Here is a 26,393-nt window from a genome sequence, read left to right as displayed (position 1 = left end):
ACGTAAAAACACAGAATATTGCAGATACTATAAAAATCAGTAGTGTCAAAACATATACTTCACCTTGAGAGCTTCTTTGTCGGTGGGTAGTGGCTCCGCTAGATTGTCCAGGTCATCACCAGAGCTGCCAACTGCAACATAGCTGTAGGAACCACCAGTATATGGCTGACTGTACCACTGGGAACGCAGAATGCTGACTGGTGGAGGCAGTTCAGGATTCCCTATATTAAGTGAGAAAATAACATCAGCTTTTAATTTTGTGGTTTTGATACAGTACTTTAAATTATTTAAATTAACCCCTTAACAGCCATAGTGGTTTTAGAACAGCTGTTCAGGCCCCTTCTGACTTCCTTTTTACAGTGGCGCTTCAGATGAAGATTGAAACTGTCATTTAACAGCTTAGATGCTACAGTCAGTCGTGACTGTGGCTTTTAAATGTTTGAAAAAGGGTGGAGAGCTTTCTCTTTCATCTTTCCGATAGGCCATGCCTTGCAAAACTGCTTTGAAATATGGCATATGGCATTTTTTTACCAGTTTTTCTTGATCTACCATGTTTTCCCGAAAACAAAACCTACTCCAAAAAGAAGCCCTAGCTACACTACATTAAAAAAAACAATATATTACCTAGCAGGCATCATCCATGTCCCTTCCCCTGGTCTCTGCAGTTCCAGCAGGCTTCCTTGCAGTTCTCAGCACCGACCGAAGATTGCTTGCTGGTAACGAGGTTTGCAAACCCCGCCTCCAGCAAGCGAATGCTTTGATTAGTTCTTAAGTGCCGCGGCTCAGCCAATCACTGCAGCATTTAATGTACCAATCACAGCCATCGCATTGAATATGTGAAATAAAATACTTAGGCCTCAAATCCACAACCGTGTTTTCCCAGCATATTACACGTGCGTTGCACAACTGTGTGATATGCGGTGAATGGAGTCCATGAAAGTCAATGGACTTTCATTGATCCATCCACACGTGTGTGTACACACTGCATATCAGTAGGCATGAGAAGTAGATCGCAGCATGCTCTATTTCTCTGCGTACTACGCAGTTTGAGTCCTGTACATTTGTATAGGCTGCATATGAACTGCCTGTCCATACGCAATACATTGCATATGAGCGTCATTTTCATACACATCCCTGCTTTGAAACAGAGCAGGGAATTAAAATAAATAAATAATAGCACCTTACTGATCCAGCTCTTACTAACACACAGTGGTGCCCCCACTGCTACCTGGAGAACTTCTCTCTGCCAGCTTTCAAAATATCACACTTTAGCAACCGTACTCACAAATCACTTTAGTGGCTCACACAGACCCTCTTTCTGTGTTCCTCAGTTAGAGCCACTACTGGTCTGCTAGCTATGTCATAAATATCCACCCACTGGCTTAGCTAATTAATCAGCTAGCAGCTGGACTCAGTGTTAAGGCCGATTTACACACAAAGATGATCACTCAAAAGCTGGCTTTTGAGCAATCATTTTGCATAAATTACTAATTAGTACTAATGCCAATTAGTAGCTTATTAATGCGTGTGAGCCCCCAGGAGCTGTATTCACAGTGGGTGGTCTGTTCTCGGAATACATTCCCTTTGTTTTGCCGATTGGCTGACAGCTGATACAATATTATCAGCGCTCCCCGCGGAAAACACAGCATGAAGTCCCTGCTATCAGCTCTTCTGCCAAACGATGGATTTTAGTTTCAAAATACTTTATTCAAAAGTCATTCATTTCAGGTACAGCTTTTTTGAGTGGTCAAGAATGAATTTCCCCTCGCAGGGGGTGCAACATATCAAACAACCTTAATCCTGATCTTAAATTGGGTGTACTCTGCTCTTGTCCGTTTCAATTCTAACTATATTACTCCTTAAACTCTCTATCTCCGGTTTTCACTGGCAATACTGTTTCGAAAAATATTTGTAAATCCTAAGTATAATGATTCAAACATTAAACTTTTAACAAAGATCATCTGTGGTCGTCTCTCGTTCCCTGACTGGATATTTTCATGTTTCTTTTGGCTGTTTATCTTAGGGGTCTCATTCTCATGTCGACTGGAGGATGTGTCTTATTCCTGGTATATCTACCATGTTTATCCAGGGGTCCCATATTTCACCGAATTTTTCTAGCGCATCCGTTCCTACTGCGTGTAGCCTCTCGTAAAGTGCGATGCGCGAGACTCTATCCCAAACGATGGATTTTATGCCAAACATAAAATCATCGTTCGGCATAAAAATTAAAGATGGGCAAATTTGGGACAAGTTTGATCCATGGAGATCCCACTTCACAACTTAAAGTATTTGCTGCTAAAATCTTGGTGTCACATACCACAACACCTTTCGAGGTCCTATGGAGTCCATGCCTTGATGGGTCAGAGCTGATAAGTGTATACATCATCATTTACCTGTGATTCTTCTGAAAAGATCAGTCATTGAAGAGAGTATTTCTTCATATGTTAATGTTTCCATAAATTCAGCTTCCTTTCCAGCAATGAAACCACAGAGTACATGTCCCAGTCTGGCAAAACAAAACATGTCAGACTGTTTTAGAGTCTGCCAATCAATTCCAGAAAAATAGAGTTGCTTAAAGGGAACCTGTCTTAACCTATGAGCGCTATAAAGTAAGTTATGGTGCTCATAGGGCAGGTTCCAAGTAGTCTGAAAAAGTGCTTTGCATACTTACCTGGTTCCCTGTTCCCCTGTAGTCACCTATGGAAGTTGGCGCTTATTTCTCTGAGTGCGAGTTCTTTCTTCAAAGTCAGTGCGCATGTACACACACAGAGACACCGACACACACTGTTCTCTATGGACAGCATGCATACTGACTGAAGAGAAGAGTAATGCTAGCAGACAAAGCGCCAATGCCAACAGGCTGCTGGGTAAAGCACATGCAAAGCACATCGTCTGACTCTTCAGGACCTGTCCTATGAGCACCGTAACTTAGTTTATGGTGCTCATAGGTGATAATGGATTCCATTTAATCCTGCACCATGATAAAGCCTAATTCAATTCCTCATCAGCTGTTCCAAAAGTATCCTTCTGCAGCTATACATAAAATATTTACTGGATAGAACATTTCCTATTATAGTATGTAGTATAACACTGTATATAGTATGTGCTTTTTCCACAATTCAGAATCTTTGAGTGCCAAAAGGAGTTTAATTGTTCTACGGAGCCCTTTTGTTCCAGGCGTCAATGGTGGTCTAAAATAGCAAGCATTCCTAATGGGGTCTTTTCAGGTGTCTAAAAACATGGACTTCTTAATGTCTGAAAATAGCGTTCTCACTTACTGTGCTGGCGGTTCCAGGACCACAAATATAGACAGTTTTCTGATCCAATTCTGCTTCAGGTCTTCCTTTGGTTCAATAAGAGGAGAATCCCCTTCCCACAGTACCTGGATTAGAGTAGTGTTTGGGTCCCAAAAGGGTTTTTCAAATTCCACCAAAATTTTATTATTGGTTCCAAATCCCAAATTCTTAATAGCCTGCATTTTGCTTGTAGGAAGTTCAGGGCTGAAGAAATCCGCTGATTGCTTCTTTAGAAATCCTGAAATCAAATGAAACCCTCCAAAAATCATGTGCAGAATGAATTAATAACAAGCACTCTATGAACCTAATCAGGTCTTGCAAGAAGATAAATACTCTGGGTTTAGGCTTTTAAAAACCGTAGCAAAGATGTATTACATGTCAGTCATTAACCCCTTCACACCCCAGGATGTGCATTTATGTACCTGGCACACAGAGTTAAAGGGGTTTTCTTGGGAGAATACTATGGATGAGCTATCCTCAAGATAGGTTATCAATAGCTGATTGGCTACTGATACACAGAGTACTGAGTTGAAACAGCAGAAGTCTCCGCGAAGACCTGTATAAAGGCTGGCGGTTGAAACTGCAGGCACAGCTCCAATTGATTCCAATGGGAGCCGTGCCTGTAGTTACAAGTGCCGGCTACTACATGAAGGTCAGCCTGGAGGCTTCTGCTCTGACCTCTGTGTATTTGCAGCGCTGACAGCATGCGCCCACTCAGCTGATTGGTCAGGGTCCCAAGTGATGGATCCTGCAGATAGGTCATCAATGGCATTCTCCCTGGAAAACCCCTTTAATAGGACACAAGCTCAGAAGCTAAGCCCACTCTATACACGTCTGGTGTCAGCTGTCTTTGACAGCCAACACCGGCCCACAACAGCCACAGAACGGAGTTCATGCTGATTGTGGCCGTTTACATTTTACATGTTTCTGTCAATTCTGACAGCGGCATTTAAATGGCCTGATTAGTAGTTCCAAATGACCCCCCATGTGATGCGACTGTGGGGTGCCATCTGGGTGTCATAGTAGCTAGGGGGTTTCTGAATGTGTATAGTAGAGTCTATTGGTTTTTAGCATTCAGTTAGCTAAGGGTTAATTGGTTTGCTGCATTCACTTGGCTAAAGGGTTAATTGGTTTCCCTTAGTTGACCATTGCTTACATTCCTTGAGAATAAGCTATGACCTGTGCAGTGCCTCCATAATAGAAAAGATGTTTCATCTAACAAGTAATGAGAGAATGGCTGTATAATACCTCATTAGATGATTTAGTAGAAATATTATGTAGCACCATCCATGGTATATAAGTTCGCTTCAGACAAAGCATGGGTGGAGTCCACCATGCTAGTTGGTGAATTCTACTCTTGACCTCTGGGGTTGATAAAAATCAAAGGGACTCCCCCAAGACTGATTAGGATGCTAAGCAAAATATGGTTTTACTTTTCTGTATCTTGCTGATATACTATTTGTGTATCCTGTCTTGATTATATCTTTCCTGATATCTTGGATATGTTTCTCATCTGTATTCCTTCTCATATCTTCTATATAGATTTACTTTTTATCACTTTAAGTAAACATTATTATTAGAGATGAGCGAGCATACTCGCTAAGGACAATTACTCGATCGAGCATTGCCCTTAGCGAGTACCTGCCCGCTCGGAAGAAAAGATTTGGCTGCCGGCAGGGAGCGGCGGGGGGAGAGCGGGGAGGAACGGAGGGGAGATCTCTCTCTCCCTCTCTCCCCCCTGCTCATTGCCGCAACTCACCTGTCACCCGCGCCGGCAGCTGAACCTTTTCTTCCGAGCGGGCAGGTACTCGCTAAGGGCAATGCTCGATCGAGTAATTGTCCTTAGCGAGTATGCTCGCTCATCTCTAATTATTATCCCTTTCCAATCCAATTTTGGATTCAGGGTTTCCTAAAAGGCTTTCTCTTTTTGCTGTTATACAACAATGCCATCTGCTGGCTAAAGCCCGTGTGTGTGTGCGACAGTGGAGTGGCTGGCAATAGACGGTAAGAATACCCTGTTGGGAATCTTCTGACATTGGAGCTGTACAAACTTCAATCAGAATGTAGGAAGACGTCAGACAGTGGATTGGAAAGGGTTAATATAAGACAAAAGGCCCCCCAGAGCTGCCATGTATTTCTGCAATTAATACAATGACTTCAGAAATACCATAAACTGCAATGCTGAGGTAATGAAATGCTGAAGCAATGAAACAGTCGCAAGTTCAAGAAAAAAAGTTAAAAAGTGAAAACGTTTTATTACTGTAAAAAAACAAGGCTGGGGTCCCGCAGAAATCTCGCGGTATGACTGCATGGAAATATTGTGAGATTTGCGCGGGAGAAATGCAGCTTCAAAACCCGCGGCCTTTCACCGCGGATTTTGAAGTGACTTCGCCGCCTGCATTCCACTGTGGCCATCTCTCACCATAGAGAGGAGAGCGGCCGCTGCGGAAACGGGGAAAGAATGACATGCCGCGCCTTTAATTTCCGCGCGGCATGTCAATTTCAGCACGGCTTGGCCGTAACGAATCAACCGCAGCATGTAGACGGGATTTTTGCAAATCTCATCTACTTTGCTACTTTATCCCAGGATAAAAAGCCATGGACGGAATTTCCATGCAAAAAGTCTGCACGGAAATTCCGCAGCAATTACGCCCAGTGGGAACCCAGCCTAAAAGAGAAGTTCAAAATCTTTTTAATGTTTTTATAATTTAAAAAAAATTCTAACAAAAAAATACAAAGCATATTTGGTACAGCTGAATGCATAAAATTCGGATCTATCAATTTGATGCATTATTTATCTCCAAAGCTGAACGCTGTCAGAAAAAAACGACATATCGCCAGAATTGTGGGTTGTTGGTCACCTTGTCTCAAAGAAAAAAAATGTAATAAAAAGAAATCAAAGAGTCATATGTATTACAGAATGATACCAATAGAAACCACTGCTGATCCTGCAACAAAAAAAGCTATATCAGCAGAGAGATATAGAAGTTATCATGGTCAGAAGAAGGCGACAGAATAAAAAAAATATAACCTTTTAATGATGTGGCCCTATTTTTTAAATTCATTTTTGGTTTTTCCTCCCTTTTGTCTTTCCATTAGCGTAGCTGTCTGCGGACTTGTTTTGTGCGGGACGAGTTGTATTTTTCAATGCTACTATTTAATATACTATGTAATCTACTGAAAAGTGTGGAATGAAAGAAAAACTAAATTCCGGCATCTTGAGGGGGTGGGGTCTTGTTTTTACGGCATACAACTTGCAATCAAAAACGACATGCTAACTTTATCCTACGGGTCAGTGCGGTTTCGACAATACCAAATTTATATAGTTTTTTTTTTGTACTATTTTTAAAAAGTTAAATGTCTTGAAAAAACAAAATGATTTTCTGTTTCCGCCTTATGACATTCATAACTTTTTAAAATTTTCAGTCTATATAATTGTGTGCGTGTTTTTTGCGGGACATCCTATAGTTTCTTTTGGTATCATTTGGAGCTTATATGACTTTTTGATTGCTTTTTATTACTAGTGAAGCGCAATTCTGGCATTGTATATTTTTTTTCCTGATGTTCACTGTGCAAGATAAATAATGCAGCAATACCAAATATGTTTTTTTCTTGATTTTTTTAAATTATACGTATGAAAAAGATTTTTTTTTTAAACTCGTATTACATTTTATTTTTTCTAACAATTACAGCTTTTTACATTTATTTTTTGTTTCCACAGAGGACTTAAACTTGCAATTACTTGATTATTCATGCAGTTTAATGCAATACCAGTACTGCATTATACTGTATGATCAATCAAATGAGCGCAATACCACAGGCAGTCTATCAAGACATGCCACAGGGATGTCTCGAAAGACAACATAGTCATGGCAGCCCTGGGGACCTTCAGAAGGCCCCAGGCTACGATGGCAATTACTTGATTATTCATTCAGTTTAATGCAATACCAGTACTGCATTATACTGTATGATCAATCAAAGGAGCGCAATACCACAGGCAGTCTATCAAGACATGCCACAGGGATGTCTCGAAAGGCAACCAGTCATGGCAGCCCTGGGGACCTTTAGAAGGCCCAAGGCTACCATGGCAATCTAATGGCATCCTGTGATCTCATTGTAGGGATGTGGGTTGTCTGGGGCCCCCAAACAATGACCTGGGCATTTAAATACCACTGTCAGAAATTACAGCAGCATTTAAAGGGTTAACAGCCGTGATCAGCATGCACACTGAACGCTGCTGTTGCAGGAGCGTCTCATTTGTGAAACACAACCATCACTCGCCGTGTATGGAGCAGGATTGGCTTCCAATCTTGCTCCATATGAACAAACAGGACGTAACTGTACACCCTGGGGAATGAAGGGGTTAAAGGTAGTACAGGCAAAAAGAATTGATATCGTTCTCTAACTGCTCCAGAATGTTTTTCAGTACATTAAATAGTACCACTGAAAAATCTAACTCGACCCACATCGGACAGCTACATAGACAGAAATACAATTATTATTTTTTGAAAGGTGGAAGGAAAAAACAAAAATGATTAAAAAAAGAAATGAAAGGTTCAAAGTATACTGGAGCATATTTACTTAGATTGGCATTTCACATACTGCTTTAGGTAAACTATGTGCCAGCATAAGGGTGCCAACTGCATTAGGGCGTAAACATTTGCCGAATCTGGCAGTAACTCTATCCACCACATTGTAACTAGAGATGAGTGAGCGCACTCGGACAAGGCAGTTACTCGAGCAAGCATCGCTCTTATCGAGTAACTGCATTCTCGTCCGAGCATGCTCGGGGGGGGGGGGGGGTGAGCGTGGGGGAGAAAGAGAGAGATCCCTCTCACTCCCCCCCCCCGCTCCCTCGAGCCTGCTCAGACGAGAATGCAGTTACTCGAGAAGCGCGATGCTTGCTTGAGTAACTGCCTTATCCGAGCATGCTCGCTCATCTCTAATTGTAACCTAAGCCAGCTATAAGCTGGCATATGCTTTGGCTATAGTTTATGCCAGTTTCTGGTGTAAATTAGAGTAGATGTGATGATTCACTGCCCACCACCTCCCCAAATGCCAGGCTTGCCCAATACATTTTTTAAGGGGGGAGCCTGGCATAAAACTGCAAATAGTTACAATTTTTGTCAGAAACAAAGTAGCAGCCTGGCATACAAAAGATGAATACATATACCCCATTGTGTATGTATTTACCTAGTGGAACAGTGACGATGACATGATCCGCCACAAAACTGTCCCCATCTTCACACTGCACCTCTACAGGATATACATGAGAGTCGTTGCCTTGAAAGGATCCATTCCAGTCAATGCGCTTTACTGCTTTGTTTAGTACCACCATGCCACTTGGAAGAGGTGCCTTAATGCGGTTTACTAGGCTTTCAAAACCTCTAAAAAAAACAAAAAAACAGGACTATAAATCCTGTCTGCGATGGGAAAGTATTGAGACTATTTTAATAAAAACACTCAAGCAACAAATTCAGGATTTTGTCATTAATTATACGTAGTCTGATATGGCATTTCTTCCTATGACCATACTTACGTAGGAAAGGTGCAGTCAATGCCTGCAAGCATTGTATATTCCCCAAAAGGACAGAGTGCCACGTAGTCCATAGAATGGGTCCCAGATACACAGCATTCCATATTAAGCAACCCTCTTAAGAGAGCCATATTCGTGTCGACCAGCTCCTTGTCCCACTCCTGGGAGCTGTTGACAATCTGTTGTAGGATAAAACTCCCCACACTGTCTTCAGGACCGCATCTGCTATTGGTGAAGTTGCGGGCTTGCTCCAGCCAGGTTATAAACAGCCCCATAATGTCAGCCAGCGCTGCTGCACTGATATTTCCTCCAGAACTAGTGTAGACCACTGGCATGTCGGAGGGATGGTTATTACCGTACGCTTTTTGGTTTTCCTCTAGCAAGGCATCCGGGCTTAAAAGACCAAACTGAGATGCAAGTTGGAAGATTGGGTTGTCTGGAGATGGTCCATGAATCCATTGTGCACCTATCTCAACCAGGCCTTTTGCTTTAAAAAAACAAAACAAAACACTAATTATTTTACAGATACATTTTCACAGTTGTTTCCCAAAATTTTTTTAAAGTGTACCTGCCCTTTAAAGATACTTCATAGGCGTCAAGAGTGATATTTCAGAAGCTGTAATCGGTGGGGAGCCAGGTGCAAAGACTCCCACTGCCACCGCTTGTTGGACAAAGAGGCAGGAGTGCTCAGCTGAGTTCTCTGCCGCGTATGCTGTACTTTTTTTCAAATCACTTGAGAGAGTCAAGATTATCAGAGTACTAGCCATAGACTTTCTACAAGCCTGCACACTGCTCTGAATTCCAAGTGAGCCGGAAATAGGCAATCAGAGAAGAAAGAAAGGGCAAAGTGCTCGACTAAGTGCTCCAGCCTCTTCATTTTAGTGTCGGTGGGATCTCAACATTCGGAGATGCATCCTTTAGGACAGACAAACACGTGATGGTAGAGTGATGCATGGCAAAAGTTATTTGCTTGCTTTGCACATAACTGCTACATATATGGGCAATCTTAGTAGTAGGAGCATTGTGTAAAAACTGTAGGGCCACTATAAAAACCAAGCCTAGTTCATCCCTGCGCTTTATGACATGCATGTACATTATAGAGGCTTCTCCAGGACTAAACTACTGATGACCTATCCTCAGGATAGGCCATTAATAACTGCTTGGGGTCTGCTGCTTGAGATCCCCATCCATTAGCTGATTGCAGTGGAGCTCATGTTAACGCCACTTCAGTCCATACCAAGGAAAGCACCTTAAATAGTAAACTGGTGAAGGGAGAGGAACGCAATGTTATAACAATGCTTTCAATGGGGCTGGCGCTACTGTCACATACAGGGGTTTGACCTTGTTGTCAACGGGGCCGGTGGCAGCAGTGTCGGCCCCATTGAAAGCATAGGGAGTACATCGCGCTCCCCTGACACAGCTGTGACAGTTATGGCAGGGGATTCCTTCATTACCACGGGGACCGAAGTCCACAGAAGTCTGCGACGCTATCCCATTGAAAGCAATGAGATAAAGTCAACCCCTGCAGTGATGATTTTTTCTTTGGGGGCTGGTGGGGGCGGAAGGATTGAAATATAAGCCCTACCCTAAAAATCAATCCTAGCTGAAGAAAAAAAAATTAAATCGCCTAGAAGAGCTATCCGACTCCTCTCCCCATACCTGTCAGTCTTCATCTGTATTCTGGTGGCTGGGGATTTAAAATCCCCGCCTCCAGAAATCACTGATTGGCTGAGCGCTGTGACCAATCAGAGGCAACACTCAGCTGTCATTCAATTATTTATGAAATATAGTCTTATATTTCAAGCCCCCCACCCTACCCAAAAATTATCGCGGTAGGGGTTGACTCCACCCCATTGCTCTCAATGGGGTGGCAGCAGCGCTGGCTCTATGGAAAGCAATAGGATAGCATCGCAGAATTCTGCCACAGCTGTCCCCACGGGGATGAAGGAATCCCCTACCATAGGTGTGTCAGGGGAGCGCGATGTACTTCCTATATGTTCAATGGGGCTGGTGCTGCTGCCGCCGGCTCCACTGAAGTCAAGGTGAAGCCCCTGGATGTGACAGCATCCAGGGGTTTCACATCCAAGGAATCCTCTGCTACAGCTGTCACAGCCGCAGCAGGGGATAGCGATGGCACCGCACTTTTATGTGCAAACTTTCTCATCATGTGACCGCACAAAAGTGCGAATAAAAAACGCGTCTGACACTTCAGTCATGCGTTTTTTATACACGAGTTCTGCATGTCTTTTTTTCGCATCCATAGATGCGGGGGGGGGGAAAACGCTCGTCTGACTGAGCCCTAATGGGAATAAGCTACTCTCAGACCATGTGACTGATAAACATGACGTTGCATGCCTCAGAAAAGACAAAAGGTGATCACTTGATGTCGTAGCCTCTTCAACCAGGTAATTGGTGGGGATCCCAAGTGGCAGACCTCACCGATAAACTATTCATGATAGCTCATCGTAAGATCATCAATAGTTTAGTGAGGGAAAACCCCTTTAAGAGGTTGCAGTCTGTCCCTGCAAAATTGCAGTCATGTGGTTTGAATTGGATGATACTATAACTGTATTTATAAAATTTAGTCATACAATTAAAGGGACCAAAACCATTATATTGATCATAAAACCTCTATCTCATCATCTACAACAATAACTAAGCATCACTGATTCTTTACTCAAAAAATACTATGTAAAATCAGATTATATAGCAATCATGTATGAAAGTAGGAGGCGCATTGTAAAAAAATGGATTTCAAATGTAATTGTATAAGATAATTCTAACATTATATTATAATTGTACCCATTTCAAAAGATTTTTTTTATTTAATATGCAATAAAAATACAACACTAAAATCCCCAAATAAAAAGCATCAGTACAAAAAAAATCAATCAAAGAATAGAATCTATCAGGTGACCTTTCACATTATCAGACATGTTCTAAACTTTCATTAAGCCCCCGGGTATCAATATATTCAATATAAAAATCCAATACATTTCCCTATGTTCAAGAATCTGACATTTTTTCCAAGCGGGTCACCTTCAAACCCCTCTGATTGTGGTATAGATTAAAATGTCGGGAAACACTGTGGAGAGGATCTGCTATATTGATGATTTTACTATCAGATGTTTTTCCTCGGACATGATGGTACAAGAAGGTTCTTAAAAGATTTCCCTTTTCAGAAAATAGTGTTTTGTTTTTTAGGGATGAAATCTTTTAAAACTGGGTCATTTTTAAGGAAACCCCAGTGAGAACGTAAAATATCTCTGATGTCTAAATGTTGTGAAATGAAACAAGTAATAAACGCTATAGAGGAATTTGTGTTACTGTGAACATAAGACACTGTCTTATGTTTCCCTGAACATAAGACACTGTCTTAGATTGATTTTTGCCCCAAGAGAGGCACAGGATCTTATTTTCGTGGGGCGTCTTATAATACTCACCTAGTAGACGCCGTTCAGGTCCCGCACGCTGGGCTGCTATAGTCATCCATGTACGCCGACAGAATTTCTTCCTCGTACCAGGGCTTGAATACCCCACCTCCAACAAGCAAATGCTCTGACTGGTTAATCAAGTGCCGCATCAATCAATCAGAGCTGGCACTAGATTAACCAATCACAGCCATTCATTGAATGACATCATTGAATGATTCGTTAATCAAGCGCCGGCTCTGATTGGCTGACGCGGCGCTCGATTAACCAATCAAAGCAATCGCTTACTAGAGGCTGGGTATTCAAGGCCCGCTACCAGTAAGAAATGCTCTGTTGGCATTCAGGACTACACTGAAGCCTGCAGCAGCACCGCAGCCCAGCGCCAAGCACCCGAACGCTGCCTACTAGGTGAGTACTGTTTTTTTTTTCATGTAGTGTAGCTAAGGCTTATTTTGGGGGGAAGGCTTATATTTCAAGCCTCCCCCCCCCTTGAAAATCAGGGTAGGGCTTATTATTGGGGTAGGTCTTATTTTTGGGAAAACATTGTATGAGCTGAATGCTCAGTACTCCTAGAGGAGTCTTGAAGAGACACATTTCTTGTGTTAAAGCTTTCGCTCTATTAACCGAATTCTCTATTTCCACTCTACCCTCTTCGATGAGTGTTTCAATACCTTTTTTAGAGATGGATCATGAGAATTCGCCATGTCCATTGAGATAAACTAAACCAACAGTGAACACTCCTCCGGTACTTACAGTCTCCACTTCATGGTTACCAAAATAGACTCACTCCCAATAGCATTTAAAAACATATTGGGGACTCATGTGGGCCCGAAAATCACCCAGTTTTTTCTAAGAATAACACTGAGGGAAGAGGAGAGACAGAGAAGGCGGGGAAATAAAGGAGGTGCACATATCCAGTATAGAAAAAATTATTACAGACAGCGTAACAGACATCTTCAAAATAGACATATATATATATATATATATATATATATATATATATATATATATATAAAATAAAATTGTATATTTTTAATTATCTCTAATACCTATTCCAAAATTTACACAATTTTACACAATCCCCGAGCATATGCATTTAATCTGCACCGTCCATATAACATTTTGGGCAGTCTGAGTTTAATCTAATATCCATGTTAAACAACCTTAATGGAGTACGATAAACTCTATGCACTAAATACAATGGCAATACTCGTTGCCTTTCAGATAGAGAGATCATTAGAAACATATGCAACACTACGGCCCATTTATCTTTGCCAATATGGCCGAGATCTCTTTCCCATTTTTCTCTTATCTTTATTGGGAATTGCTGCAAATAGTTAGAAAGCCTCTGTTTATATAAATCAGATATTTCACCCTTTGTAGCTCCAGAACACCCAAGAAAACAGACTCTGACCAGGCATGAGCAGCAAACGCATGTCATAACTGAAGGAACTGGAAAAATTAACTATGAGGAACATCGGAAAGCTCTCTAAATTGTTCAAAACCATAAAAAAGACCCCCAGAATGTACTTGCTTCAAAAAGATTACCTCTCTCTTATCCCATGGTGAAAATCCCTCCAACCTAAAAAATACTCTGGCAATCTAGGCTTTTTCCAGAGGGAGTGTATGTAGTAAATCCATCTAGTTGCAAAATCTGCTTAAATTTATTCCATAATTTAATTTGTAAATTAACCCTTCCCAACCCACTGTCTGACCTCTGAAGACATAATGATTTAAGGCTGTACAGCTCCGATGTTGGTAGACGTCCGTCGGGTTCTCTTACTGTATATTGCCAGCCTCTCTGCTGTCGGAACCTATCCAACGTGTCACCTCATGCAGTACTGGCTTTAGCCAGCATATAGCGCTGTTGTAGAACAGCAGAAAAAGAGTAACCACCCTAGGAAAACCAGGATACAAATTGGATTGGAAAGGATTAATTGTTGGATATAGTACCTTTACTCCTCCTTTCATCCTCTCACATACCGTTATAGGGGGGGTTACAACCTGTCATTTTAGCAACTAATCTACCATTCATCCCCACAGTTTTTTTCTCTCTACCCTTTCAACTATTGCAATTGAGACACCAAAAAATATATCCAAACATTTGGATTTGCCGGCCCTCCAGGCCCGAGCAGATATCTTATTCCAGAATAAACTCCTAAATAACATATGAAGTCTAAAAAAATATTGTGATGGAATCTTAGTCAGATAGTCTTGAAGTATATGAAGGAGTTGTGCAATCAGAAGCATTTTAATAAGATTTCTGCTGTTAATTATCGACAATGTGAGATGATTCCAGACCTTGGCCTTATCCTCAAACTTTCGAACAAATGAAAGCGAATTGGCAGAAAAATAGTTTTGAGGCTTAGCTGATAACACAACTCCCAAATACTTGAATTCCTTCACTATTTGTAATTGCGTGCGTTCCAACGAATAGCTGGAACACGAATAGCTATAGTTCACCGGAAAGGAATCTAAAGGAAGAATTACAGATTTCCCCCAGTTAATAGTAAGACCCAACATCTGCTTCAAAATAGGCAAACGTCCCAGCGCTACTGATGCTCCAGATGTGTGTCACCAGCAAATACTGAGCAAGGGGCACCACAGCTCTGAAACGCGTCTATTTATGCTGATCTGAATAAAACAGTAAAGTTGAACTAAATAACCTAATGCCTCGTGCTTCTCTAGGAAGATTGGGCCTAAAACAACTTTTTACTTCTTACTAACTTGTACTTGTGTTCTTGAAGGTTGAGATTGGGTTGACTGCATCGGTTAGGAACACTATTATAACCCACCTCCCCCTATTTTGGGAAAACGGAGACATACTTCATGAACAAACCTGCCTATTTCCTCCTGGATGTTCCTCCACCCACTTTTTTCCTCTTCCTACTATTTTCTGATTTAGTCCTTTGGGTCCTGCTAATACTTTTGAACTTTTTGTGGATTTAAATCACTTTATTTGGAAATTAATGCTGAAATGACATTTTGCTTTAAAGTCCCCTGCTGGTATACTGATGGTCTAAGTGCAGAAATGCATTTGGAGTTAGATGAAATGTTGAATAATGTTCTTGAAGAACTGATTGTTACAAATTTAACACTTTCCCAGTATAACGTAAGGGGCCGTATCTGGAACTTTGTTTTATAATCGGGTATTAAGAGATTATATTAGTTTAGTATTAAAAAGAAAAAGAAAATTAATGCGTCCAAATTTAATTCAAGATCAACTGACAACTATTAAAAATTTGGCTATTAATGAGAAAATTTTCATTAAGGAGTCGACAAGGGTGGAAGGGTTGTCATAACAGATTATGATTCTTATGAAAGGGAAGCCTTGAAGCTCCTTAATTATCGCAATTATTACAAGAGACTAGATAAAAACCCCACAGCAGAAATAAAAAGAAATTTACATGAGTTTATCACCAGAGCATTTGATGATAGTTGTATTTAAAAAAAATGAAAACTTATTTAGTAATATCCCAAACTCCGATACTCCAAGTTTTTATTTATTACCCAAGATTCATAAGTTGGTCGAGAATCCATCTGATCGCCCCATTGTCTCTGGAGTGGGATCCATTAGGGGCAATTTGTCTGACTATGTAAATAATTTAGTTCTTATATCCAGAACACAAGTCACTTTTTAATTCGTCTTAAAGGACTTTAGTGGAAGGACAGATATATATGGCCTCATTAGATATTACATCCCCGTACGCTAATATCCCCCACAACAAAGGTCTAATAGCCAATTCCAGTTTTTGAATCCTTTAATGTCCCAGCACCAGAGACATTTTATCATTTGGTTCATTGAATTTGTGTAACGCAATAACTATTATAAATGTAACTAATCCTTTTGTATTCAAACTAGAGGCACTGCCATGGACACTAAATTTGCTCCAAGATATGCCAACCTGTATGTGGGATTATTCGAAAACCCATATCTGTGACCTGTAGATTGTTTTTTACGTTTGCTTTATAAATTATATCTTTTTTATTTTTAGATGGTACGGAGTTAGAGTTAAAGGGGTTGTCCCGCGAAAGCAAGTGGGTTATACACTTCTGTATGGCCATATTAATGCACTTTGTAATGTACATTGTGCATTAATTATGAGCCATACAGAAGTTATCAGAAGTTATTCACTTACCTATTCCGTTGCTAGCGTCCTCGTCTCCATGGTGCCGTCTAATTTTCAGCGTCTAATCGCCGGATTAGACGCGCTTGCGCAGTCTGGTCTTCTTCTTTTCTGAATGGGGCCGCTCGTGCCAGAGAGCGGCTCCTTGTAGCTCCGCCCCGTCACGTGCCGATTCCAGCCAATCAGGAGGCTGGAATCGGCAATGGACCGCACAGAAGACCTGCGGTCCACCGAGGGAGAAGATCCCGGCGGCCATCTTCACCAGGTAAGTAAGAAGTCACCGGAGTGCGGGGATTCAGGTAAGCACTATCCCGTTTTCTTTTTTAACCCCTGCATCGGGTTTGTCTCGCGCCGAACGGGGGGGCTATTGAAAGAAAAAAAAAAACCCGTTTCGGCGCGGGACAACCCCTTTAATTCAATATATTCATTGAATGTGAATGATTTTTACCAGTAGTATTATTAGTAGTGAAAATTGTATTCTCAGATTTTCGTTGGAAATATTATCGATTCTAACAGCTATCTCGACTTTCTTAGTTGTCATCTAAAATCTTGGAAATTATTTATACTCTTCAGTCAGTTTAAGAGGGTGCAAGGAAACTGTTTGTCAGATGAGAGTTTAAACCAACAAGCTCTTGTGTTAAAAAATAGATTTCTCAATAAGCCCTCTCGGAATGCATTGATAGAGAATTCGGTTAATAGAGCGACAGCTTTAACACAAGAAATGTATCTCTATAAGATCAAAGTCCCCTATAGGAGTACTGAGCGTTTAACTGATAACACAGATTGCTCTAAATAGTTTATTACTCATTTTGGTTCACAACTATATTCGGACTTCAGAGATATTTTACATCATCACTGGGGAATCCATCAAAACGACCCAGCTTTAAAAGATCTCACCCCCAAAATACACTATTTCCCAAAAAGGTAAATCTTTGAAGAACTTTTTGGCACCAACATGCCCAAGGAAAAAATCCTGTAATAGAATGTATAATTGTACTAATGCCCTGGAGCCCATTGTTGGGGCCAACAGGTGTGGTTCCTACCTATACAAATTCTGCAATTGTATTAAACATTAGACAAACCACATACCAGAGGAGGGGGAACCTGAACCTTATAAATTAAAACATTACATGAATTATGGGTCCATTTAGCTAATTTATCTATTAGTATGTCCATACAAGAAATATGTAAGGCATACTGTTAATTCTTCAAGAGAGAGATTACATAAACCCCACACCAGACTCTCCCCTCTCCTATCCATATTAAATGCGACAGACTCATCTTCCTATCCAGCCGGTTCTCAGATGCCTCTGCACTAATGCCTATCGCTGCACTAGCTGCACATCCACTACAGTACCAAATTGAAACTCATCACCCTCACTTACACCAACACCATACACCACCCAGCCCACACACTTCGTTCTGCTAACACACTCAGATATATGCCCCTCTAATACGAACCTCACATGCCCTTTTCTAGGACCTCTTTAGAGCAGTACTGATCCTCTGGAATGCACTACCTTAAAACATCCGGACAATCCCCGAGGCAAGGAGCTTCAGATGCGCCTTAAAAACGCACCTCTTTAGAGAGGCATACCAACTCTCCTGATCTAATCCCCACCCCCCAAAATATGCCCCTATGGCTCCCCACAGCTTCCATTCTCCCTATCGTACACGTCCTTATTACCCCCACCCCACTTGTTCCCTAACAACTGTGTACCACGTGTAATTATCTTACTGTCTATGCTTCCCCGTGCCTTCTACCCTGCCCCTATACCGCCCGCACTACCCCCACCCCATTTGTTCCCAATCATCTGTACACCACTTGTACTTATCTTACTGTCTATGCTTCCCCGTGTCATCCACCTCCCCCCCAGTGTTAATCCACATATTATGGTTTTAGTCCCTTAAATTGTGTGATGGATGTAATAATCCTATAAATACAGTGACACTATCATTCAATTCGAACAGCATGAACGCAATATTGTAGGTCATGTGAGGTTGAATATAAGGTACCCTACATTACTCAGCCTCTCTGGGTTGTCGTGACAACCCTTAACGTGATCGCAGGTCTGCTCATGTGACCGCTGATGCGAGAATTGGGCAACAGTGCGGCCAATATTATGGCCTAAGGCATCATGGCGGTGCATGTGCAGATGTTCTTGCATGGGCAAGCTATTCTGGGTTATGACAATCTTATGTACGATTGCAAGTTTGATCACGTGATCACTGACAGTTATGTTACTGGTCACGTGGTCTGATGTGTCAGAGCATGGGAGTTCTGTAGAAACTGTTTGGGTAAGAATACAAGGAGAGAACAACAGAAAGGACACTATTGTGGGTATTTACTATAGGCCACCTGGACAAGCAGAAGATATTGATGAACTCTTTCTACATCAGATGGCCAAGCTCTCAAAAAAGTATGACATAGTGATCATGGGAGATTATAACTATCCAGACATTTGTTGGGAATCTCTCTCAGGTAAAAGTAATGGATCCAACAAATTCTTATCCGCTCTTGATCATAACTTTATCTTCCAGAAGGTAGAAGAGAAAACAAGGGGATCTGCTATTTTGGATTTAATTCTTACCAAGAGGGAGGGAATGGTTGAGGAAGTAAGAGTGGCTGGGACCTTAGGAGGCAGTGATCATGCTAGCTTTCATTTTGGATAAAAAGAGAAGGAAGACCTGAGAAAAATCAGACCTCAAGGTTGGATTTCAGAAAGGCAAAATCTAATGAACTCCGAAAGAGGGTAGGAAGAATCTAATGACTGGATGTTCTTTAGGACAGCAATGTCCAAGAAGGTTGGGAAATATTGCAAAATGAGATTCTCAAAGCACAATCGTTAACAATGCCTAAAAGAAGGAAGAATGGGAAGCATTTAAAGAGACCAGGATGGATGAACACAGAACTTACATACATGTCAAAAAGGAAGAAAAATATGTTTATCAAATGGAACAAGAGGGGAATATCTAGAGAAGAATATAATGTGGACTTCAGAATCTGTATGGCAAGTGTCAGAAAAGCAAAGGCCTCATGTCCACGGGGAAAATCAGGCCCGCTGCGGATTCTATATGTAGAATCCGTAGCGGGTCCCTCCTGCCCCGCGGACATGATGCCTAAAAATAAGGATAAACTCACCTGCTCCGGGCGATGCATGTCTCCCCTTCTTCGCGTCCGGATCTTCTTTCTTCGGCCTGGCGGATGTGCTCGGCACGCATGCACCGGGCACATCCGCCGGGCCGAAGAAAGAAGATCCAGCCGCGAAGAAGGGAAGAACCACATCGCCCAGAGCAGGTGAGTTTAATTCTGGTACGGGTCTCACGCGGATCCGGACGGCTGCCATAGAAGCCTGCGGGAGCCGTCCCCGCGGGAGACCTGCACTAAAATGGAGCATGTCCATTTTTTTTCCCGCACGCGAATCCGCGTCTGATGGGAAAAATGACATCCGCAGGTATTTAACTACCTGCGGGTGTCTAATGCATCCCTATGGGCGCGCGGATTTGCGTGCGGGAGAACCGCTGCAGATTTAAGGCCCGTGGAACTGAGGCGTAAAGCTAATAATGAATTGAGGCTTGCAACAGAGGCCAAAGGCAATAAAAAAGGATTTGGCGTTTTGTCAAAAGCAAAACAAAAGTCAAAGATGCTATTGGATGCTTACAGGATGAAAATGGTGAATTGGTTAAAAATGTAGATGTAGATGGAACATCAACTGATCTTCCCTGTGCTGTTGGGGGAATAAAATAATGCAGACTATCTATAAGCAGAGAGATGGTGATGGAACACTTAGCTAACTTACATGAATTCAAGTCTCAAGGTCCAGATGAATTACATCTAGGATACTAAAGGAAGCAGTGGAGGTAATTGCTGAACCACTCAACGTAATCTTTAAAAATTCCTGGAGAACAGGAGAAGTCCCAGAAGTTTGGAAAAGGGCAAATGTTCTCCCTATCTTCAAAAAAGGGAAGAAGGTGGATCCAGGAAACTACAGGCCTGTGAGCCTGACTTCTATATCAGGTAAGATCTTTGAACAAATTATTATTATTATTATTAAACAGCATGTATGCAAGTACTTGGATGAAAATGGAGTAATTAACCAGAGCCAGCATGGGTTTGTAACAAACATGTCATGCCAGATGAATCTTATTACCTTCTATGATAAAATCACCGACTGGGTTGATCAGGGAAATGAGGTGGATATATTATATCTTGACCTCAGTAAAGCATTTGACAAAGTACCTCATACTATACTTATTAAAGAAATGACCAAATATGGGATTGGCAAGGCAACTGTTAGGTGGATTCACAACTGGCTGAGTGATCGTACTTAAAGAGTGGTCATAAACTGCTGCACACCCAAGTGGAAGAATGTATCAAGTGGGGTACCACAAGGCTCTGTCCTAGGCCCAGTGTTGTTCAACATTTTATAAATGATCTGGAGGAGGCAATCGTTGGGAAATTGATCAAATTTGCCAATGAGACAAAGCTAGGAGGGATAGCTAATACTAGGGAATAGAGAGAGAGTATTCAAAAAGATCTAGAAACACTTGCACAGTGGGCAGTGACTAACAGAATGGTATTTAACAAGGAGAAATGCAAAGTACTACATCTGGGCAAGAAAAATGAAAAGCACATACAGAATGGGAGGAATTGGGCTAAGCAGCACATGTGAAAAAGACTTGGGTATACTAATAGATCATAGACTGAACATGAGTCAACAATGTGATGCAGCAGCCAAAAAGGCAAACACAATTCTGGAATGTATTAAGAGAAGCACAGAGTCTAGATCACATGAGGTAATTACCCCCCCCCCCCCCTACTCTTCCTTAGTCAGATCTGATCTGGAATACTGTGTCCAGTTCTGGGCACCCCACTTTAAACAAGACATAGACAAACTGGAGCAAGTTCAGAGAAGAGTTACCAAGATGGTGAGCGGTCTGCAAATCATGTCCTATGAGGAACGGTTAAAGGATCTGGGAATGTTTAGCTTGGAAAAAAGAAGGCTGAGAGACTTAATAGCTGTCTACAAATATCTGAAGGGCTGTCACAGTGCAGAGGGATCAGCCCTATTCTCATTTGTACAAGGAAAGACTAGAAGCAATGGGATGAAACTGAAAGGGAGGAGACACAGATTAGATATTAGACAGTGAGGGTGATCAATGAGTAGAACAGGTTACCATGGGAGGTGGTGAGTTCTCCTTCAATGAAATTCTTCAAACAAAGGCTGGACAGATATCTGTCTGGGATGATTTAGTAATCCTGCACTGAGCAGGGGGTTGGACCCGATGACCCTGGAGGTCCCTTCCAACTCTACCATTCTAGGAATCTATGATGTCTTGGCAGCATGTGTGTAGTCAGATTGGGATCTTGTCAGGCATCTGCTGGGAATGATGGTCGCCATGATGGATTCCCAGTGTTGGATGGCATAGTGAATTGCCAATACACAATGAGACTCATATGACTGTTAGAGTGTTCTCACACAGGGGCCCATTTACGCAGCGCATTAGGCATGCACATTTTGCGCGCGTAATACGCAGTGTATAAAAAACACTGATTTCAATAGGTGCCTTCACGGGCATATTTTTTTCCGCAATCGCGTAAAGAAATGTACGGCATGAACTAGCTTGGTGCGCATTTATGTAATGCAAGAGCCCACTGATAACCATGCGCACAATGCGATTTTCTGTGTTTTTTTTTGTGTTCGCAAACACATGGTACATTTGCGCACACAAAAACACGCCAGGTCAAACACAATACGTGGGCGAAAGCGCATTTTGGTTGTGCAAACATGTGGCATTTTTGCGCGGTCAAAGTAAACACCGTATATACTACTGTATGTATGTATATACACTACTAGCATGGATTCTGTATTACGTATGCTTGAGAAGGAGGCGGTAACTCTCCCAGACGGAGTGCGCAGTCGCCTTTTAGTTTGTGAAGTTGTCCTATTTTATTAAATAAATCTCTGAGAAGCTTCCGGATTGTGATCTGTGTAATGCCCGTGGTGACGGTATAAGGAGAGGGTCACATGGTTGTACGGTATAAGGAGGGGGGGTCACATGGTTGTACAGTATAAGGTGAGGGAGGGGGTATAAGGAGGGGGTCACATGGTTGTACGGTATAAGGTGAGGGAGGGGGTATAAGGAGGGGGTCACATGGTTGTACGGTATAAGGTGAGGGAGGGGGTATAAGGAGGGGGTCACATGGTTGTACGGTATAAGGTGAGGGAAGGGGTATAAGGAGGGGGTCACATGGTTGTACGGTATAAGGTGAGGGAGGGGGTATAAGGAGGGGGTCACATGGTTGTACGGTATAAGGTGAGGGAGGGGGTATAAGGAGGGGGTCACATGGTTGTACGGTATAAGGTGAGGGGTATAAGGAGGGGGTCACATGGTTGTACGGTATAAGGTGAGGGAAGGGGTATAAGGAGGGGGTCACGTGGTTGTACGGTATAAGGTGAGGGAAGGGGTATAAGGAGGGGGTCACGTGGTTGTACGGTATAAGGTGAGGGAGGGGGTATAAGGAGAGGGTCACATGGTTGTACGGTATAAGGTGAGGGAGGGGGTATAAGGAGGGGGTCACATGGTTGTACGGTATAAGGTGAGGGAAGGGGTATAAGGAGGGGGTCACATGGTTGTACGGTATAAGGAGGGGGTCACATGGCTGTATGGTATAAGGAGGGGGTCACATGGTTGTTCGGTATAAGGAGGGGGTCACATGGTTGTACGGTATAAGGTGAGGGAAGGGGTATAAGGAGGGGGTCACATGGTTGTACGGTATAAGGTGAGGGGTATAAGGAGGGGGGGTCACATGGTTGTACGGTATAAGGTGAGGGAAGGGGTATAAGGAGGGGGTCACATGGTTGTACGGTATAAGGTGAGGGAAGGGGTATAAGGAGGGGGTCACGTGGTTGTACGGTATAAGGTGAGGGAAGGGGTATAAGGTGGGGGTCACGTGGTTGTACGGTATAAGGTGAGGGAGGGGGTATAAGGAGGGGGTCACGTGGTTGTACGGTATAAGGTGAGGGGTATAAGGAGGGGGTCACATGGTTGTACGGTATAAGGTGAGGGGTATAAGGAGGGGGTCACATGGTTGTACGGTATAAGGTGAGGGAGGGGGTATAAGGAGGGGGTCACATGGTTGTACGGTACAAGGTTGGGGTCACATGGTTGTACGGAGCGGGAACCTCCAAGCCTGCATGTCTCTTCCCTACGATGTCTGCGCTCGCTCCAGACATATCGCAGGTTTATCCTCTCGTACGGCCGGCTGCACACAGGCGGGTCAGATTCCATATGCAGGAGCCCGCAACAGAATCCCACCCTGTGCCCGGCCGGTACCCGCGCCTACCTGCCTTCTAAAATCTTCTCTGTACGGCGGATGGTCCGCACGGCGAGCCGTCCGACATGTGCAGTACAGATTTTTTTTTAATCCCCTGCTTTTCCCGCTCCCTTCCGCAATGTCATTGAGGAAGGACCAGTTTCCATTGACTTCAATGGAAACAGTCCACGCGGAATCCGCGCAAAAATAGAACATGCTGCAATTTTCCTCCGCAAGCAGAAAAATCGCAGATAATTTCCGCCCTTGTAAAGGAAAAAGCGCTTTTCCATAGCATTTTATGGGCGGTATTTGCTGCAGAGTCCGGAGGCCGATGCCCGCTCTGGATTCCGTAATGCTAATCCACCCGTGTGCAGGCGGCCTAAAACTTCTGACTTGCAGTTAATGTCATAAACCAGGGCATATAAGCTTCCATAGACTGCACTGCCCTGCGGGGAAGACCCACATGACCTTACAAATGGCCGCCTACTGCCTCCTTCCTGTCACTGCAGAAGGCCTCTGAGCCGTCGTCTGTTGGAAACCCCTCAGTGGGGTCACTGTACAATGTGCCTTTCTTCACAGCCCTTCCAGCTTCAGTGGCCATTCAATGTAAATATTAAATAACTGTCCTCCCTGCTGTGTGAGGCGCACAGGTCACCCGTCCAGCAGTGCAGGGGTTACAGCTGGTGAATTCAGGGCTCACCAGGAGGAAGTGAAGTCACTTCTCTGCCTCCTTCTGCAATGTGTAATACTAACCACTGCCATCTTGTGTACAGCGGCCGTAACTACACGCCCCTGTTTGCACACTGTGATAGCGGAAAACATTTCTTCCCTCACGACAACCAGGACCCTTTCACTGCCACTTCCTAGGCTGGCAAAGAATTACCGTATTTCTGCGTGTAGATGCGGCCTCCAGTTCTGCCGGTAGCCTCTAGGATCTTTATGTTTTGAAATCCATGTTTGTGCAGCTTCTCCGCGGCAGCGAGGCCAGAGATGCCGGCGCCAACGATCACTACGGCCGGGCTCGGAGGAGCCATGAGCTGCGGGTCCCCGGGGTGCAGGGAGCTGTCCGACAGTGAAGTCGGCAGCAGCAGCAGGAGGGGGAGGAGCCTAAGTGCGGGCAGCATGGGGGCAATGTGCAGGACCGAAGTACAAGACGGGCTCACCTCCCTGCAGTCAGCAGCTCAGTCCTCGCAGCTGCACAGCCGCTGCCAGCTGCTAATTGTCTCCAGACTTCTTCATTGCAGCTTCTCCAGCTGGATGTTTGCACCATTTTGGGGGGTGGATGAGGGTTGCGATTTTTTGGCTTTTCGGTGAAAATGAAATGTGACTTTATGGCTCAGCCCGATTACAGGATGGCTTGGCAGTTTATAGAGCTTTTGTTATGTTTCATCACTTTTAAACAATGAAAAACTTTTATTAAAAATGTTTATTTTTTCCAGCAAATTTCCATTACATTTATTTGTCTTTTTTTTGTGGAATGAGCCGCAGTTTGTAGCAATTGGAGGTATATATATATATATAATGTTCCATCACATTTCATTGCATTTTTTTGCGGGTGGTAAGGTGACAGCAAAGAGTTTTCACATTGCGGGTTTATTCTGGCCTTCACCATGGGGAATAAACAACATTGTTTACTTGCACATTTTGTGATGATAGCAGTTGTGGTTATTCTATGTTCAGGGGAAATACATGTCACCATTATATACTAAACTAGTTATTAGTATTATTTATAGTACCAGCGTTTCTGGTGGTGCAATGCGCCACTTACTAATGGAGTTGGTCAAAATATGTCTGTGCAAATAGTAAGCTATTGGCATTATTTGCAATTGGGCTGAACAGTGCAAACACCTATGAAGAAGTAAACGTCAGTAAATGTAGAAATTAACAATACTGATACTGCAACATCTAAACCTGTGAACATTCCGAAGGGATACAACCAGTGTTTCTGGTGGCTCGCTGAGGAGACATGTTCGCTTGTTGCTTTTGCATATCTGCTGCACAAGATTTACAGACTTCGGCCTTAGTCAGACGGGCGTTTTTTGCCGCGATTTGCGGATCGCATGACGGATGCGCATCCGCAAATCGCGTGACCGGTGCGCGCAAGTCGCCCGCAAATCGCCCGAAAATCTGCTCCTAGCCGCGTTTCATTAGAAACGGGCCGGAGCTGTCCAGCGCATTGCATTCAATGGAGACGGCAATACAGCCGTCTCCATTGAAAGCAATGCGCTGCGGGCGAGCCCGGGATGAATCGTCGGTAAGGGCTTAAATATATAAGCCCTTACCTGCAATCCATCCTAAAATGTGTTAAAATAAAAAAAAATTGCATTCTCACCTTCTGCCTGCAGCTCCGGGCAGCCGTCCTGCAGTGGGTGTGAAGGGGGTGTGAGTCAGACCTGCCCCCTGATTGGCTCAGCGCTGAGCCAATCAGAGGCATGCCTCACTCACACCCATTCATGAATTCATGAATGGATGTGAGTCAGACCTGCCCCTGATTGGCTCAGCGCTGAGAGGCAGCAGTCACTCACCCATTCATGAATTCATGAATGGGTGTGTGAGTGAAACCGGCCTCTGATTGGTCAGGCTGTGACCAATCAGAGCAGATCATTCAGCAGGCGGGGATTTTAAAGCCCCGCCGGCTGAATAGTGCCGAGAAGCAGTTCAGGAGAACTGACAGCGGCCGCGGCT

The 26,393-nt window shown here is 43.1% G+C and overlaps 1 protein-coding gene across 1 annotated transcript in view; it reads right to left on the bottom strand.

The window, feature by feature from the left end:
- Positions 1–24,924, bottom strand: part of PAOX (polyamine oxidase) — a 30,780-nt gene extending 5,856 nt beyond the window's left edge. The window contains exons 1-6 of the mRNA XM_066597077.1: positions 24,592–24,924; positions 8,836–9,319; positions 8,490–8,683; positions 3,279–3,534; positions 2,394–2,506; positions 64–221 (exon numbers count right to left, since the gene is read on the bottom strand). Coding sequence (XP_066453174.1) covers positions 64–221; positions 2,394–2,506; positions 3,279–3,534; positions 8,490–8,683; positions 8,836–9,319; positions 24,592–24,832 — 1,446 coding nt within the window. The 5' untranslated portion in view covers positions 24,833–24,924. The remainder of the gene's footprint in view (positions 1–63; positions 222–2,393; positions 2,507–3,278; positions 3,535–8,489; positions 8,684–8,835; positions 9,320–24,591) is intronic.
- Positions 24,925–26,393: the final 1,469 nt, after the last annotated feature.

The sequence above is a fragment of the Eleutherodactylus coqui genome, chromosome 3, assembly GCF_035609145.1.
Source record: "Eleutherodactylus coqui strain aEleCoq1 chromosome 3, aEleCoq1.hap1, whole genome shotgun sequence".
NCBI lineage: Eukaryota > Metazoa > Chordata > Amphibia > Anura > Eleutherodactylidae > Eleutherodactylus > Eleutherodactylus coqui.
This window is presented reverse-complemented; position numbering and strand designations above follow the sequence as displayed.